Source organism: Pelophylax lessonae (genome assembly GCF_965119305.1).
Source record: "Pelophylax lessonae genome assembly, chromosome: 3".
NCBI classification, from domain to species: domain Eukaryota; kingdom Metazoa; phylum Chordata; class Amphibia; order Anura; family Ranidae; genus Pelophylax; species Pelophylax lessonae.
In genome coordinates, this window is record NC_138770.1 from 599235844 (window position 1) to 599255263 (window position 19420).

Genomic DNA, 19420 nt, shown 5'->3' on the forward strand with positions numbered 1-19420 from the left:
CTACTGATGAGCGAGCGAGGTAGGGGGAGGTACAGGGGGCGGAAATGTGTGAACAGTGGGCAGCAAACATGTAGCAACGAGTGAAATGGTTGCAAGCTGTCCCAACCATGGCTCTGCTTTTCGGAATGCAGCCGGAGACAAGAGTACGGCGGGACAGGCAGCTTAGTGAAATCCATGACATTTGGCAAGCGTGGGCAAGGGGCAACTGCTTTGGGCCCCCCAACAATGACAGGGCCCTGGGCAGCTGCCCCTTTTTACCTGCGTTAAAGACGGCCCTGCGGACAGCCATAGGGGAGGGTGATGCCCTGTTGAACCTCACAGTTAGCCTTAGGTCACTTACACAGGGGGCAGGCTCAGTTGGAATCTGCCTGCTCAGCGGGGAATCTGTCCGTTGATCCCAGCTGAGCAGGCGGGTGGCTGGTCTATGTCCACTTTGCTTATGCAGAGTGGACACAGACACAGCCGGCTCTCCTCTATGGATGGTCAGATGTAAATGGTTAGCCTGTCCGTTTACACCCGACTGACGGATGGGGAACAGATCCCCATCCATCTGTTTTTAGCAGATAGGATTGGAATGGATGTCAGTGGGTTTCAACAGACACAGGTCTTTTGACACCTGCCGTTACATAGAGGAGATTAGAGGGTCCGATTGGGTCTGCCTGAAAACCTGACTTATTAGTCTGCCTGTGTGAAAGGGCCTTTAGACAAAACCTAGAGAGATGGGACAAACTACTACATGTACTTTATCCCCTGGGGAACAGAACACATTAATAAAAATTGAAGTGAAATTTCTTCATGAACAGATATCAGAATTTCAGAGCACATCCCTTTGAATGCTTTCTTCAGCACCATAGTTGCACAAAATCCCAGGGTGCTATAGAAAGCAGGTTTTCACATTTTCTATTATGCTATCTCTAGAACGACAGCTTCATTGACCAAAAGAAATGCAGCAGGCAGGAGAAGCCAGCCAATACTTATACTATCGGGATCGCTTATTAATATTAAATCATCCCAGGATTTGAGGCAGCTGAGCTGGTGACCACTGTATGGAAAGGTATGTGCAGAACTGCACTGAAGTCGTTAAAACAAGATAATGGTGCGTGAACGTCTTAAGTGTAACTGATGAAAAGAAATGTATTTATTAAGATAGCACACTTTGCTGACTTGATGTTTTAGCCAATGCTTCCGCTTTACTGAAGTCACAACTCTAAGTAGATACCAATGCCAAGGATTTCTCCGCTAGATTCTTACTAAATGGCATCTTGAAATCTTCAAAATCTGCTTCATACGTGAAGCGTTCACGTAGGCGTTCTCTTTTTCTTATGAGGTCCGCTGTGCTAGGCTCTGAGACCCAAACCTTGGAAAAAAAAAAAAGTGTTTGAAGAATCGGCACAACTAAAATTATTATTTTCTGCTTTAAACAATGACATAGTCTTAGTCATCAAAGGGATTTGATTGATCTACAACAAGATCTCTGAACATCATTTGAGCTCTGTCCACCTTCATAAGGGATATTTAATTTTAATTATATATGCTAAAAGTAGAACTATAGGAAACATTTTTTTCCATTTTGCATAGAGTAAGGGAGGGTTAAAACCTCTGTCAGTTTTTTTTTTTCTCCACTGTGTCACATTGGTGAGATCTACCTTCACTTCCTGTCCCATAGCCAAACAGGAAGTGAGAGGAAAACCCTACAAATAAAGGGTATTTCTTGGGGGACCCCCAGATCACCAGAACTAGTGTCCCCATTTGAAGATTTCCCCTCTATTATTTTTCTGGGGACAACTCAAAAATTGTGATTCTCTTTTACTGATAATGATAAACAGGATTAATAGAGAGAGGGTGAATCTCCCTAATAGGGACACAGACAGCAATATAAACTGACAGGTGTTCTAATCCCACTCCACTCTATCCAAAACTAAAAAAAAAGTTTTGCTTTTAGTTATACTTTAAGGCAGGCATGTCCAACCTGCGGCCCGGGGGCCGCAGGCAATGTGGCCCACTGCCCCCTGACAATTATTTATTTTTTTTTGTTGGGGAGGAAGGAAGTCGAGTTGGGGGCACGGCCACAGAGGCAGCCTCGGAGGGGATCATCCACTAGTTGTGTAAAATTAGTGCTGGGGGGGCGGCAGCACGGGAAGGGCGCGGCTGCGTTTTATTACTTATATACATTAACTAATAGTATATATTTTATATGCGGCCCGAGAAAATTTCTCTACACTCAATGTGGCCCAGAGAAGCCAAAAGGTTGGACACCCATGCTTTAAGGCATTTGTTTGGTATCATATTAGTAATGGTTGGGAGTAAAACTGGGAACTCACTCTCAAAATGTATATTCCCATAAAGATATAGGAAGCCAGCAGATGATTTAGCCAATCCTATCTATTCAAAATTGGCGTACTAAATTTATATAGACTTGATGTGAGACTAAATTCAAAATGTTCTATTCTATAGGAAATACAGTGGGTATGGAAAATAATCCCCCCCCCTTTAAAATAATCACATTTTGTTTCTTTGAAGCTTGAAATGAACAGACACAGTTTTCGTTTTATCCAGCTGTATTTACTCCTATAACAACCAAGTGAAAGATAGAACACCAACATTTCAGACATTTTTATTTTTTTTTAATTCAGAAACAGAATCACTGGTTAGAAAAATGATCACCCCCATGTGTCAGTATTTTGTTGAACCGCCTTTTGCTTTTATTACAGCCTTAAGTCTGTTGGGATAAGTCTCTAATAACTTTGCACATCTAGACTTTGCAATATTTGCCCACTCTTCTATGCAGAACTGCTCATGTTTGGGTAAATTTATTGGTGACCGTTTGTGGACTGCAGTCTTCAAGTCATTCCACAAATTTTCAATGGGGTTTACGTCTGGGCTCAGACTAGGCCATGCAAGGACATTCACCTTTTTCTCCTTCAGGCTACGTTCACATCTTGGCATTGCTTTTTATAGGCGTTTTTTAGGCGTTATTTCAGGCGTTTTTTCAGGCGTTTTACAGGCGTTTTTACAGGCGCTTTTGTGCAGGCGTTTTTAGGTTGACAAGTGACCAATGGAAAAAAATAAAAATGCCTGTAATCTGCCCAAAAAGAAGCTTGTGTACTTTTTTGAGTGTTGGGCGTTTTGCTTAAAACGTCAAAACGCTCAGATGTGAACAGGGGCCATGGAAATTAATAGGATTTGTCTTGTTGGGCGTTTTTGGAACTGACCTTAGAGTAGAAAAACGCCCCAAAACGCCTACATGTGAACTTAGCCTAAACCACTGTGTCTTCATTTTTTCTGTGTGCTTTGGTTCGTTGTCATGTTGGAAGGTAAACCTTCTTCCCATTGACAACTTTCTGGCAGAGGGCAGCAGATTTTCCTCAAGAATTTGATGGTATTTTGCCTTATCCCTTTTTTCTTTTATCCTGACAAGTGCTCCAGTCCCTGCTGCAGAGAAATCCCCCATAACAGGATATTACCACCTCCATGCTTTACTGTAGGAATGGTGTTATTTGGATGGTGAGCTGTATTGGACTTCCGCCAGACATAGTTTAGTGTTGAGGCCAAATAATTCAATTTTAGTCTCATCTGACCATAACACCTTTTTTCATGTGGCCTCAGAATCTTCAAGGTGTGCCTTGGTAAAGCTCAGGCATGACTGCACTTTGCCTTTCTTGAGGTGTGGCTTTTTTCTTGCAACCCTCCCATACAAGCCACATTTGTGGAGAATTTGTGATATTGTTGTCACATGCACACAATGACCACTCTTTGTAATAAATTCCTGCAACTGCTGAAGGCCTCTTGGTAGCCTCTGACCACTTTCCTCCTGGCTCTTTCATCCAGTTTGGAGCGACATCCTGCTTCAGGGAGGGTCTGTGTTGTATCAAATACCTTCTACTTCTTAATAATAGACTTCATTGTGCCTCTAGGCATTGATAAAGCCTTTGCAATTGTCTGTATCCATCTCTTGACTTGTGCCTGTCCACAACTTTATCCTTGAGATCTTCTGACAGTGTCTTGACACTCATAGTTGATTGTTTGCTTCAGTTGCACTATTAGAGACTGAAATGCTCCAGGAAAGCTCTTTTCATGCCAAGCTAATCAAAATGACCACAGCTGATCACAGTTGAATGTTAAATGGTGTGCCATTGATAAGGTGATTAGCTACACCTGATTGGGTTTACAAGTCATTTTTAGGAGGGGGTGATACTTCCAACTCAGTGTTTCTGATTTTGATTTTTTTTTTCTGACATGGTGTTATATCAATCACTTGGATGTTATGGATGTAGTAAATGCAGCTGGATAAAACAAAAATTGTGTTTCTTCATTTCAGGTTGCAAAGCAACACAATGTGATTATTTTAAAAGAAGGGTGATTCTTTTCTATACCCACTGTACATAAAAGTTTAATTCTGCCTCAGCAGTAGCCTGTAAAATTGATATCTTGTCTTGACTGCCTTTAGACATTGGACTGTACTTGGGTACTGATTTTCTGTAGCTTTATAACTGTATATCTGCAGTGTGAGACCATCTAAGACACTGCTGCCTCTGACTGCTAGTCTCACCAAATCTGCAGTGAGAACTGGTGATATCAATAATGGGCTGATCATTGTTTTCCTTGCTGGAGAGAAAGCTGTATCTGAGGACCTACAGTACAAAGATCTCCTTGTTTTTTCTTCATTCCATTTTGTGGATGTGTACTTTCTCTGCATCTACTGCTACTTTTTGGTGATTACCCCACCAGCCATCAAGGGGCAGCTCTGATATGAGGCTGCTAAGCCCTGCTCCTCTCTCAAGATGCCCACCTCAACACAGTGCAGAACAAAGCATAGTAAGTCTGTACGGAGGAAACATCAGGTGCCTGGAGCCTACAGGAATTAACCTAAGCCCTGCAGTTTTTTTTTTTTCTTCATACACTGACTAAAAGTCTACAAGGTCCTCTAAGAACAGAGCAGGGAAGAAGGGGTGCCCCTGAAGTCTGGTATTAAGACTGTAGCATATTTGGGTGTAGGCAAATTTCCAGTGTATAGATTGATCAGTGATTACTAGTCCCTAAATAATGGAATATTGCCCTTGGATATCTCTTACCGTTTTAGGCACAAATGTGATGTCAACTTTCTTTGTTTCTCCCATTGATAGTTGTTGGTTCAGTTGGGCGATTCTACTCTTCTCCCTTTCAGATTGAGCCATTTCTATGGGCTTTGATGTCTGGCAAACATAAAAAGTAAAAACATATTAAGGAACTGTACATGGTGCTTTTAATTTTTAGATATATCACTGCTGCTAATATAAAGTACAACATAAAGTCCTCAACTGTACAAAAAAAACTATCAAAAAAACTGTAAGACCAATATATGCAAAAAGTAGCACACGAAAAAAAAGGAGCTGCTTGGGTGGCCTGTATGCATTACAAAATTGTATAATTTATAGATAAACACTGCTTCTTGCTATCTACGTTACTCCCCGTATTCTGTGGAAATCGCAGTTGCTTTTTTCCTTGAACTCCCTTGGTTACATCCCTCAAAGTGTTAGTCCACCTCTACAGAGAAAATGTAAAGGTGAACTAACAATTGACGGCGCTGACCAACCAGATTCCATCTGGTCCGTCCTGGAAGTGCTGATGTTGAAAAGAGAGAAGAGCAGGGATTTCACATCCCCAAACCACTGGATGCCTACAGCTCAGCACAGGTAAATATGGTGGGGACTGGGGGGTTGGGGGAGATGCCCAGAGTTAGTTCACCTTTACATTTTTTTTCTGTAAAGGTGAACTAACCCTTTAATTTTCATGGGTAAGCTGTAATGTGGATTCTGTAAAAGTTCAGAGACTTATTGGCGGGCGCTACACCCACTGAAATTGACAGGAGGTATAATGCCTGTCGCAGCCGCGGCCGCTGCAACAAACCCTAAATATATATATTTTTTTAATATTATTTGACAGGAGTTGTAAAGTCAGAATGCTTTTTATCCTAATGCATAGAATGCATTAAGATAAAAAACACTTTCTGGATGTAGCAGCCTCCCCAGCACCCACTAATACAGTAAAACCTTGGTTTGAAAGCGCTTTGCAAGACAAGCACATTTTTTAAATAAATTTTGACTTATACAAGTCATACAAGTATATACAAGTGATGTCTTGATATACAAGTAGCGTCATGTATAAAAAAGAAAAGAGGAGCCTCTAAAGTGTAGCAATATGGTTACATTGAATGAAGGTTCAATATTTAGCCACTCACATGGTTGATGATTAAAACAGGCACATCTAACTATGCTGGCATCTGGGGTAAAGCTGTCCACATAGACCATCCTCTGCACAGCCATCTTCATCATCCCTTCCCGTTGCACTCCACGAGTGATTCAAAGCCTCACTTTCAGATCACTCTACTGCAGGCTATTCTTCCCGGTCAGGATTGCAGACTGACAGTGGTGAGAGCCGGTGGTTCAGAAGATGGTCTATGTGGACAGCTTTACCCCAGATGCCTGCATACTTTGGTGTGCCTATTTTAATCATCAACCATGTGAGTTGCTAAATGTTGAACCTTCATTAAATGTAACCATATTGCTACACTTAGAGGCGCCTCTCATCTTTCTTATATTCTGTAGCTCTGCTAGATTTTGCTTCTAATCCCCTTTGGAAGGCTGCATATTGTGGATGGACATTTTATGGTTACACAACCTATCACATTGCTATAATCTTTGTATATAGACTATAAACTGAAGGACTTGTGGAACGAATCATCTGAGTTTCCATTATTTCTTATGGGGAAATTTGCTTTGATATAAGAGTGCTTTGGATTACAAGCATGTTTCCAGAACGAATTATGCTCGCAATCCAAGGTTTTACTGTACTTACCTGAACCCCTTCTGTCTCCAGCAATGTCCACGAGTCCCTTGACCATCCATGACTCTCTCTCCTGATTGGCTGAGAAACAGCCGCAGCGCCATTGGCTCCCATGGCTGTCAATCAAAGTCAGTTAGGAGAGTCAGGAGAGAGAAGGAGCGGAGCGGAATGGCAGCTCCGTGTCTGAAAGGACCCATGGAGCTGCAGCTCAGCTCGAATGGACCCATAGCAAGCTGCTTACTTTGGGGGCACTGGATGGGAGGGAGGGGCCAGGAGCAGCAAGAGGGACACAAGAAAAGGAGGATCCAGGCTGCTCTGTGCAAAATCAACTGCACAGAGGAGGAAAGTATAACATGTTTGTTATTAAAAAAAAAAAGACTTTACAAACACTTTAAAATTTCCAACAATTGTGCAAAACCTTTTAGAAGAAAAATAACGGTCATACCTCTTGCTTAACAGGTGGAGGAACTAAAATTGCAGGGGTCTGGGGTTTAGACACAGCTTTTGATTTTCCTTCCATTTTGCCTCTCCGCTTTTTCTCTTTAGGTTTTGGCAAACTGTCCAGTTTGGCTTGAATCAAGTCAATCAATCTGTAATCAGCATAGGCTTTTGCAACATCAAGAACATTTTGTCCTATTAAAAAAGAGAGAGAGAGATGGGAGATAATAAATGTATTATCACTTTAAAATGTACTCAGTGTACATTAATGAACAAATACTTTCGAGGTTATGGGCACAATCCGGATTTACTGCAATGCATGTTACCTACTTTGTCCAAGACTGAAAACAAAGCCTTGGTTGGAATAGGGCCTAAAATAGTATTAAACCATCCAAATAAATACAACCTATATATCTGAATGTGAGCAATATAGTCATTACATATTTATTTATTTTTTTCAAATAGAATGTTTGTACACAGACATTCCAATTATCTTCAGTAGGCACCGCTCACTCCTCTGTACCTGCACTTCCCATCACTTCTACCTGGGTGTGTGGACACAAATGTTTTCCCGTGTCCAACCAGCCTATCGGGTTTTTCCTGAATGGCCGCTGTCACCGACTATAGCACTGCAGGAGGGAATACCCCACCCACATTAAATGTGTGGATGAAAGAACTGGCTCCTTTTTTTTGTTCAACCAGCTGGTTGAACAAAAAAAAAAAAAAAAATATGATTAACGTATGGGCAGCCTCAGATTTTTTGGCGAATCTGAACGGTCCCCCCATGCATCTCTATGGGGCATCGGATGTCAGCGGAGACATGTCCGCTGACATCCGATCCGCTCCGTCAAATCTGGACGGATGGAAACCCTATCTTCCATCCGTCCAGCGGATCGGATGAGAACGGACCGACGGTCCGTTCCCATCCGATTTCCCCCAAGAGATGCATGGGGAACTGACAGCTGTGTCTCCGCACACAGAGCGGAGACACAGCTGTCATCCTCCTGCTCAGCGGGGGATCGGCGGATCGATCCCCTGCTGAGAAAAACGGACTCCGTCCGACGGACGGAGTGTGTGAAAGGGGCCTTAGTGTTAGGGTTACAGGAAAGGTAAGGTTCTCTGTGTTCAAAGTTCTATATAGAAAATACCAGCACTGATCTCCCAGGACTAAAAGCACAACGCATTGTGAACATTCAGCTGGTGTGTAGAGGCGAATTGAAATTAATATAATTAAACGATAATTGTACACATTCTAGACTAAGTGGGGGAGCTTTGGTTAAATATATTTCACTTGCAAAAATCCTTATTAATTCACATACATAAAGTTGTTGCACAAGATAGGATGTATGTGAAATGGTTACCTTTCTTGTTAACTATTTGCACTTTTGCTCCAGATGTAATTAGAAACTGAGCACAGTCTAAGCTGCCGCTTTCTACAGCTCTCATCAGTGGCGTGGATCCATTGAGGGCCACTGCATCTATCTTCGCTCCGTGTTTAATCAACAGTTCTGCTATGTCTTGTTGGCCTGCATGACATGCATGATGCAATGGAGTCCACATGAAATTATCACTTGCATTGACATCAGCACTGGAAAATAAAAAACATAGGATTTGGGTCCAAATAAAAGCCTTAATACCATAAGAAAAATTAGATGGGAAAACATTTTCTTCTAAAACCTGCTGCTGGTAAATTAGTATAATATATACTTTATGTGGGCAGCCAAAAGGAGGATGCTTAGTGTGCTGTTACATATGTTGTGAGAATTTATATACCGTATTTATCGGCGTATAACACGCACCGGCATATAACACGCACCTCAAATTTAGGAGGGAAATTTTAGGAAAAAAGCTTAAATTTGAAATAAACAGCATTGAACTCAGAACTTTTTTTTTTTTTAATCAAATGCAGTCTTACCAGTGCCCGTGAATGCAGCCTCATCAGCGCAATGTTCATAAATGCAGCCTCGCCAGCGCAGTGTCCACCAATGCAGCCTCGCCAGCGCAGTGTCCATCAATGCAGCCTCGCCAGCGCAGTGTCCCCCCAATGCAGCCTCGCCAGCTCAGTGTCTCCCAGTGCAGCCTCGCCTGCTTAGTGTCCCTTAATGCAGCCTCGCCAGCGCAGTGTCTCCCAGTGCAGCCTCACTAGCGCAGTGTCCCACAATGCAGCCTCGCCAGCTCAGTGTCTCCCAGTGCAGCCTCGCCAGCTCAGTGTCCCGCAATGCAGCCTCGCCAGCTCAGTGTCTCCCAGTGCAGCCTCACCAGCGCAGTGTCCCCCAATGCAGCCTCGTCAGCGCAGTGTCCCCCAATGCAGCCTCGCCAGCGCAGTGTCCATCAATGCAGGGCAAAGCAACAGCAGCCTCGCCAGCGCCATTGGAGAGAGCAGTGATATACCTGTATTTTAAAAAGGCTGCGCTGAGAGGCAGAGGGGGGCGAGCCGGACCGAGGAGAAGCGAGGACGAGCGGCAGCTGTCATCAGAAGTCCCGGCGCCTATGGGAAACATCACACGTCCCGTGTCCCAGCATTGGACCACTGTGCTGTCTATCATAGGAGGCGGGACTTCCTATGACAGCAACCACTCGTCCTTCCTTCTACTCGGCCTGGCCCGCCCCCCCTCCTCTGCCTCTCAGCACTGCCTGGACTGTTTTTTTTTTTTAATAGATCGGTGTATAACACGCACTGGTGTTTTGCCCTCTATTTTTAGGAGAAAAAAGTGCGTGTTATACACCGATAAATACGGTAGTTAAATTTCATAAGCCATTGTTATTTTACTTCTATATATTTGGTTATTATACTGCCATCTTGTGGTTATTTTGGTTGTTGCACTTGTTTTCTGTCTATCCTTTCTGCGTTTCCTCCCACCTGTGATGTACTTCCTATTCCTGCTTCTTTATGCTTGTGGGAACAGAGATGGCTACATCTGTCTAGGCCTTTATACAATCTGCTCGCATCCGGAACACATTACCATGTTTTGACCTGCAGATACCATCTTCTGCCACATTTTGTTGACTGCTATACTTACTGCTTGCAATAAAACTTACGTGGATGGAAAGAAAAAGGTGTCTGGTGAGTTCAGCTCTCTGATAAAGATTGTCCGCGGTGATTGTATCTGCTTATACAGGCCAGAAATAGGTCCCAGCAAGGGCTAATTCACTATTACAATAATTGGAGTCAGAATACTTAGATTTTCTTTATCTGTTGCTGGATTATTTGAAAAGTTTGCAGCCCTTTCAGGGCTCATTCACGCGTTTGCGATCCACTGTGCTGCGTTAATGCATGAACGCAAAAGCATGTTACTTTTTGCGTTGTGTTAAGGCAACACATTCATTATGAATGGGCTACCAGGGCAATACAAGAGATAAAAAAAAGTATGATATATTTTTTAAAAAAGCAGCACACCACAAAGAAAAGAAAAGGCGCTGCTTACCAACCCAGTGCATTAGTATGAAGATAAATGTGGCCTCAGCCAGAGACGCTACCCTGACATGTTTTGCTCTGCTCACTGGGGCCTTTTCTTCTCTTTGATAATACTCTTACACCTCTGAATGGTGCACAGACGCCAATTCCCTTCACTGCAATGGGCAGGGAGATCTCTGTCTCAGCCTAGAGCGGCATTGCAAGTTTCGATTGGATTGCAGCGCACCACAACACACAGCAATACTAGCAACATAATGAATGGCACAACAACACACTGCACACAGAATGAGTGTGTTGTAGGAACGGGTGGTAAAACACCTTTTTAGCATGGGCTGATGGGCTGCTGCAATGCAGAAGTGTGAATTGGCTCTCAAACCCTTCATGAATACAGGTCTCTGAGGGAGGAGAAACTTAAAGTAATAAGACTTTTTTTCTCCTTTGTTTTATAGACTGACACAAAACATGATGCTAAATCTAGGCTCCGGTGCCAGATCCTAAAACACAGAAGGCTTTCCCGCAGGCACATAGAGGCAGACTGTGCCCTAATACCTCCTTTCCCCAACATTCTTTTATTGACCCATCACTATGATGGGCTGCGTTACTGGAAAATAGAAACATGCTAGAGGCAGAAGAATTGCGCAAGACATTTGCACTACATACCTGTCTGCAGCTTTTTGTTTTCTTAAAGAAAAACTGAATTTTTGTAAAATCTTACCTGTAAAATTCCTTTCTATGAGTCCTCCGACAGTCACCGCCACCTCTAAGTCATCACTGTTGGGGTATTGACTTCCGCTCCGCAGGAGTAGCTAGGCATAAAGACTTAGTCAAAAGAACAAAGGCATTTGCATATACAAACCCATGGGGGCTGTCCCATCTGGTCAATAGCCCCCTGCAGTGACCACTCCCAACTCAGTTTGGTAGCATAGCAGTAGGTAATAAGAACCCCAAAAGAGGGGCGGGGGCGGGCGACTGTCGGAGGACTCAGAGAAAGGAATTTTACTGGTGAGATTTTACAAAAATTCAGTTTTCTCTTACGTCCTCCAACAGTCGCCGCCGCCTCTAAGTCATCACTGTTGGGATGTCCCAAAGCAGTATAGACATGAGGGGTGGGAGACGCAACCGTAGAAAAAGGCAATGCAGTACCCACATCAGAGAAAGGAACCTTACATGACAGTAAGAGAACCTGCTGGGCAACAGAAAACAATGCTCAACAGGAGCAACAGCCCAGGAAAGCAAATACAAACAGCCAGGGACCCACAAAAAAAGATAAGGGTCCTTCATGGCACAGCCGCACTGAGAACCTTGCGGCCAAAGAAAGCATCAACTGATGCCAGAACATCTACTTTGTAGAACTTGGAAAAAAGTGTGCACCGACGACCAAGTCGCAGTCTTGCACACCTGGGCCACCAAGGCCCGATGCCAATAGGTCCAGGACGCACTCACAGATCTGGTAGAGTGCGCCTTAACAGGGAAGGGAGTAACCCGTTCCTTCAAGGCGTAAGCCTGTTCAATGGTCTGTCTGATCCATTTGGCAATAGTCGCTGCAAATGCAGCCATGCCCTTCCGGATTCCCTCCGAGGACAAAGAGGGAATCCGTCTTCCGAAAGGATTCCGTAGACCTCAGGTAAACCCTGATCGCCCTGACAACATCCAAGGAGTGCAGAGCAACCTCCTTAAGATGCTTAGGCTTTGTACAAAGCGAAGGCAGGACAATGTCCTAATCAATGTGGAACTCAGAGACCACCTTAGGAAGAAAGGAGGGATGCGGACGCAAGACCACCTTATCCCGGTGAATCACCAAGTATGGAGAACAGCAAGATAACGCTGCCAGTTCCGACACCCTGCGAGCCAAAGTGATCGCCACCAAAAAAGGCAACCTTCTTAGACAGCAGAGACAACGATATATCCCGAATGTTTTCAAAGGGAACACGCTGTAACACGGACAGAACCAAGTTCAAGTCCCACAGAGGTAAGGGCTCCTTCCTGGGAGGAGCCAAATGTCGCACACGGTGAATGAAGGTGCGAACCAGAGAATGAGAAGCCACAGGGCGTTGGAAAAGAATAGCCAGTGCGAACACCTGGCCCTTGATCGTGGCCAGCGCCAGGCGCTGGTCCACCCCAGACTGGAGGAAAGCCAACACTCTAGACACAGAGTATGAGCGAGGGGAGAACCCCCTGGACTCACACCAGGCGAAATAAGCCTTTCAAGTATGGTAATAGACCTTACCAGAGGAAGTTTTCCTAGCCTTGACAAGGGTAGGAATGACTTCAGAAGAGAGACCCCTGTCCCTCGGGACCTGGGTCTCAACAGCCAGGCCGTTAAAGCCAGCGGCCGTAAAGCAGGATGGAAGATCGGACCCTGAGACAGGAGATCTTCCCGCAGAGGCAGTCGCCATGGAGGCGCCACTGCCAGGTGAACAACGTTGGTGTACCAGGACCGGGGGTGGCCAGTCCGGCGCCACCAGAATCACCAGGTGCGGTTCCGAGGCTAACCTGCGGAGGAACCTGGATAGCAACTGAATCGGAGGAAAGGCATACATCAGACGATACTGATGCCAAGGGGCCACTAACGCCAGCGGATCGCGCGTTCATGCCACGAACCTTTCCACCAGTCGGTTTAGCCGAGACGCGAACAGAGCCACGTCCAGGGATCCCCACTTCGCACACAGCATTTGGAAGTGAACTGCTGAGACCGCCGGGACATGAGTCTCGGCCCAAGACAAAATGTCGGTCACCTCCCGGGCCGCCCGAGCACTCCTGGTGCCCCCTTGGTGGTTGATGTAAGCCACCGCGGTAGCATTGTCCATCTGTACCTGGACAGGACGGCCCCGAAGACGGTCCGACCACTGGAAGGGACAGAGTTTTTTTCGCTCGCAATTCCAGCACATTTATCGGGAGGGAGGACTCCTCCTCCGACCAAGTGCCCTGGGCAAACAGGTTGTCCAGGACTCCACCCCAGCCCGACAGGCTGGCATCCGTGGTAATCACCGTCCACACCTACGGATGGAAAGACTTTCCTTCCGCCACCGACAGGGACTGGAGCCACCACAGAAGAACCAATCTGGTCTGACGACTCAAGGAGACACTCAGATCCAGGGACTGAGGCAGTCTGTCCCACCTGTCCAGGATCTCCGCTTGGAGAGCCCGCATGTGAAACTGAGCAAAGGGTATCGCCTCAAAGGCCGACACGATCAACCCCAGGTCCCGCATACAGGTCCTGAGTGACGAGGACGGGTTGTCCCTGAGGGATCTGAGCTTGTCCTGCAAGGTCCGGAGCTTGTCCTCCGGCAAGAACACCTTTGCCTGAGCAGAGTCCAGAATCATTCCCAGATAGGGAAGACGAACCTGTGAAGACAACGTCGATTTCTGAACGTTGATGGTCCATCCGAAACTCCTGGAGCGTCTGTACCGTGGTGGACAGATCGTGCACTAGGTCCTGGCTGGCACGTGATCCCAGAAGTAGATCGTCCAGGTAACCCAAGACCGCAATGCCCTGTGCCCTCAGCAGGCCCAGAACCGGCGCCAACACTTTGGTAAAAACCCTTGGTGCCGAAGCGAGACCGAAAGGTAACGCCCCAAACTGGTAGTGGTCCTCTGCGATAGCAAATCGAAGGTACTGCTGATGACCCTCGAAAATGGAGACGTGCAGGTATGCATCTTTCAGATCTATTGAGGCCAGGAATTCTCCTGGACTCAAGGAGGCCACCACCGAACGGAAAGACTCCATACGGAACTTCCGAACACGCACGAAGCGGTTCAGTACTTTCAGGTCCAGAATAGGACACACTTTGCCCCCCTTTCTGGGCACAGCGAACAGATTTGAATAAAACCCCCGAAACCTGTCCCGATGAGGCACCGGGACAATCACCCCCTGAGCAAGTAAGGTCCTGCACCGCTTGGTGCAGGTCCTGCAGACGCCCCGGAGGCAAATGAAGATTTGAGGGAAAGAATCCGTTCGCCGGCCGGGAAAGGAATTCGATCTTGTATCCCGATCGAACGATTTCCAGAACCCACCTGTCCAATATCCGGAGCAGCCAAGGTCGGAGGAAACCGCGCAAACGTCCCCCCACCCCAGAAATGGGTGAGGGCGCCCCTTCAGGCATAGGAGGACTGACCCGCCGAGCCGGCATTGCCTGACTTCTGCTTACCCGCCCAGGGCTTCTTCTTACTGCCCTGGGTCTTGAAGGGCTTGCCCTTGGATTGGTTTCGAAAGGCACGAAAGGACCCCTGAATGGATCTGGGCGCAGAACCCCGCTTGCCTCGAAAGGACTTGTTCTTCGGGTTCTGGGGCAGCAAAGTGCTCTTGCCCCCTGTGACGCCTTTCACCAGGGTATCCAATGCCTCGCCAAAAAGGCGAGAGCCAACATAGAGAGAAACAGCAACTGTTTCCCGCGAGGACTGGTCAGCCGACCAGCTCTTCCACCATATCAGTCGCCGGTTAAGCACCGAGACACTAGAGAGGCGTGCCACTAAAGGGGCCTCATTTAAGGCCGCATCACACAAATACATGATTCCTTGGTGAATTTGATCCACCATTTCCAGCCGGGCAGGCGGAACATCATCAGACACGAGGTTGCTCCTAAGCACCTTAGTCCATTCTGCCAGCGCCTGAGCCACCAAACGGACGCAAAAATGGGTCTGAGCAACGAGCCCGCCACCGTATAGGAATGGCGGGCTAGAGACTCCAACCGCTGGTCCGTGGGATCCCAGAAAACCGGGGTATCCTCAGAAGGAACCAATGTAGCCTTGTTGAACACGGCCACAGTGTGATCTACCTGTGGAGGCACACACCATCGTGATTCCGTAGCCAGATCAAAGGGATAAAGCAATTTGAACCGACTAGGCACCAGGAATGGACGTTTTAACGTGCGCCATATTTCATTAACCGTGTAATGAAACTCAGCGGGGCAGGGAAAAACCTGCGCCGACTTGCGGGTCCTGTGCGTCCCAAATGAGGACCCCACGCCTGGAGGACTTGGCTCATCCTCCAAATGCAGTGTTTCCTTAACAGAAAACAATAATTCATCCATGGTCGCCCGCTCTTCAGGCGATCCCGGGGAGGAGGTATCAACCCCCTCCACCTCTGCCTCCCCCTCAGACCCCAGCGGGTCCAAGGATGAGCGAGACCCTGAAAAGGGCAGGCTCGCAGAAGCGGCAGCCATATCACCATCTGAATCAGAGGAGAGAGACAATCTGAGCCTCTTTTTTAGCAGCACGTTCAGCCATCAGCATTTCCATGATTGACACCAAGGACGCCACTACAGCGGCCAAATCAGGGGCCATAGGAGAACTGGGAACCCCCACCAGAGTTGGGGGGAATTTACTGTCCTGAGAATCCATTGCTCAAATGACAAACAACAGTGAAAAAAAAGTTTGTACTGCCCCTTTAAGATCGCTGCGGAGTGCGCAGCCCACCGCTACAGCTACAGTGACAAAGACCCCCAAACAGGAAAAGACAAAACTGAGCTAGAATGACAATACAGAAAAAAATATTGAGAGCAATAACCTGCAGAGCCCCGCAGAGTGTTGCCACCGATGTCCTTGCTGCTAGAGTAGGCTGAACGTATAGGCTGCATGACTCAGGGAAAATGGCTGCCCCATAGGATTGCATGGAAGGCTCCGCCAAAATGGCCACCGAACATGCGGTCGGAACGATCGTTCGGCTACCGCAAAATGGCGGCAGATGGCGCCAAAAACAGCATGTAGATAGCCCACAAAGAAGCCCAACATGCCTGCCCATACTTAAAATGGCGGACCGCGTGGAATCACCCGCTGCGGTCGCCACACACTCAGTCTGCACCCCCACCAACACCGAAGTGACACAGGGAAGGGGACCCCCAAAAACACATAGCACCGCAGCATATGTACAAGCGATCCCCGCAGGGACCGTATCAGGGAGTCACACAGGCACAGACGTGGGGAAAACACAGCAACACAGACTGCCACCCCAGACAGAGGCCCCACACAGAAGTACTTAGCTTTACCAGATGGCGTGGGGCGCCTCTCAGAACGGAAAGCCGCTGTCCTCATCTGACAGGGAATGCCGTTAGCCAGGGACCTTGCACTGCAGCATCGCAGATGCGTCCAGTGAGGTAGCCATCTCACGGCTGCATCCCTGCTGCGAGCAGGGCTGGGTCGTTCAAATGCCAGGGCGGACCATAGCTGAATGCTCGATGGCGGGCTGGGGGTCCATCTGACCCTCTGCTCTGGAGACCCAGGGCGGTCAGTCCGAATCCCAGCACCGCATGATCCATCTTCTTCCGAAGAGTCGACTAAAACTAAAGCTGACAAAATAAACAGCTAGTAAAGTAAGAAAAAACTGACATTTTCAAAGAAAATCAAATAAAAGATTAGATAGGCTGAGACTGTAGCCCCAGCACAGGGAAGCCTAACTACTCCTGACGCTAGGCAGATTAAAACTGAGTTGGGAGTGGTCACTGCAGGGGGGTATTGACCAGATGGAACAGCCCCCATGGGTGTGTATATGCAAATGCCTTTGTTCTTTTGACTAAGTCTTTATGCCTAGCTACTCCTGCAGAGCGGAAGTCAATACCCCAACAGTGATGACTTAAAGGCGGCAGCGACTGTCGGAGGCCGTAAGAGAAACGTTTTTTTTTTAATAAACTACACATGGAAAATAAGCTGTAACTACTGTCCTGCAACAGCTCCTCCTCTGACCTGCTGTTGACTCACCGACAGTCCCATTCACTTTAATGAGACGGCTGGTGATATGGCAGTGACACAAGGTGAGGGATGTGGCGGCAGCAGGTGAGTGGATGCCCACTAACAAGCGCTGCCATGATGGATCTGAAATGACAGGTGCACTTTAAATGTAAGGACTCTTGCTGGTAGTTAATGTGAAATTGTTATCTCTGCTTGCAGAGCTTGAAATAACTGAATGAGTTTACCAAAAATTTAAATATTGCAGAACATACAGCCAGATGCTAAATAACAAAGCTCCATTTCATACTGAATAAACTAAATTATTAATGTATCTTAAATAGATAGTTTTTTACTCCAAAAGCATTTTATTTGCATACATTTAATAAAAATCAAAAAAAAAAAACTGATTTAAATTAAAAAAAAAAAAAAATCAGATTTTCTTTTGGATTTTTTAAAAAAATCATGGATTTTTATCCACCCTGCATAAAAATAACAAAATAATTTAGTGGAATCCCAGTATATCAAACACAGATTCAAGTCAGCAGATAGACATTTACTGTACTTTAGGCTGGCCATACATCATACAATTTTCTTGTACAATTTTACTTTAGGTTTAACAAAACTAGTGGTGCACCGAAATTTCGGCCACCGAAATTTTCGGCCGAAAATGGGCTTATTCCATTTCGGCCGAAATAGGGTTAAAAATGCCGATAGTAAAGATGGCCGCCGCGAGCGCAAGTTTCAAAAGACCCGCCTCTGGCCGTCCTTTCCTTTCTAAAGATCCGCCTCTGGCCGTCCTTTCCTTTCTAAAGACCCGCCTCTGGCCGTCCTTTCCTTTCAAAAGACCCGCCTCTGGCCGCCGGCAGCCCGCCTCCCGGTGATGTCACTACTACTAAGCTCTATGCATGAATGAACTAACAGACCCGGCGGGCGGGTGAGCGGCCGCTAATAGCTGTAACTAAGTATGCTCTTCACCTTGTTATCAGGCGGGTATCTCCGCTGACATGGAAGTGAAGAGCTTACTTAATTACAGCTATTAGCGGCCGCTCGCCCGCCCGCCGGGTCTGTTAGTTCATTCATGCATGCATAGATCGTAGTAATAGTGGCATCACCGGGAGGCGGGCTGCCGGCGGCCAGAGGCGGGTCTTTTGAAACGAAAGGACGGACACCGGAGGAGCTGCAAGTAAGGACTCGGAGATGGAATCATTGGGATGGGGAGGGACATTTTAAGTAAGTACATGCTGTTTTATTGAATCATTTTACCAAAAAAATATTATACTACGGACAGTTCATATAACGGAGGAAATTGAGGAGGAAACCCAGGATCATTGCAGATGGAATACATTTATTTTAAAGACCCAAAAGCCAGATAAAGCATTTGGAGGTCCCCTAGACATGAGCAGATATACACAGATCAACATACAAAGCTATGCAATGCTATACTGTTACCTTACAGCAGTAAGGTGAGTGGCCTGTGAGCACTTAGTTGTTATTACATTGAAGATTTAGGCAGGGGGGGGGGGGGCGCTGAGCCAGGGGGGGAGGGAAGCTGAGGCGAGGTTACCAATGGTATTAGTATTATGCAGCATGAGGGGGTTAATGTATTGCCACTGCTGGTCACTGATGCATTAGTGACCGATCAGTGACAGTTAACCCCTTTGTGCTGCATTAGTTCACCAGTATCAGTGCAACCAGTGTTAATTAACACTGATACTGGTTGCACTAATGCAGCACAAAGGGGTTAATTAACTGCCACTGATCGGTCACTAATGCACCAGTGACCAGCAGTGGCAATACCTTAACCCCTCATGCTGAATACAAATACCATTTGGGGAAAAAAAGTCATTTTCGGTTTCGGTTTCGGTTTTCGGCCAAGGGCATCCTGCATTTTCGGTTTCGGCCCAGAATTTTCATTTCGGTGCATCCCTAAACAAAACCATATAATATGAGATCAAAACGAAACACTTTCAATTTATATGCAAACAGGCAGGCCCCTGGACTACATAGATGAAGGTAAATCTAAAGGAAATTGAATAAGAATATTGTACAATGTATGACCAGCCTCAGGGTGTTGTGTAGAGG

At 46.4% G+C, this 19420-nt stretch overlaps 1 protein-coding gene across 1 annotated transcript in view; it reads right to left on the minus strand.

Moving 5' to 3' along the window:
• Nucleotides 1-1086: 1086 nt before the first annotated feature.
• Nucleotides 1087-19420, minus strand: part of ANKEF1 (ankyrin repeat and EF-hand domain containing 1) — a 70165-nt gene continuing 51831 nt past the window's right edge. The window contains exons 7-10 of the mRNA XM_082249955.1: nucleotides 8622-8848; nucleotides 7268-7455; nucleotides 5073-5192; nucleotides 1087-1357 (exon numbers count right to left, since the gene is read on the minus strand). Of these exons, the coding sequence (XP_082106081.1) occupies nucleotides 1208-1357; nucleotides 5073-5192; nucleotides 7268-7455; nucleotides 8622-8848 (685 nt within the window). The 3' untranslated portion in view covers nucleotides 1087-1207. The remainder of the gene's footprint in view (nucleotides 1358-5072; nucleotides 5193-7267; nucleotides 7456-8621; nucleotides 8849-19420) is intronic.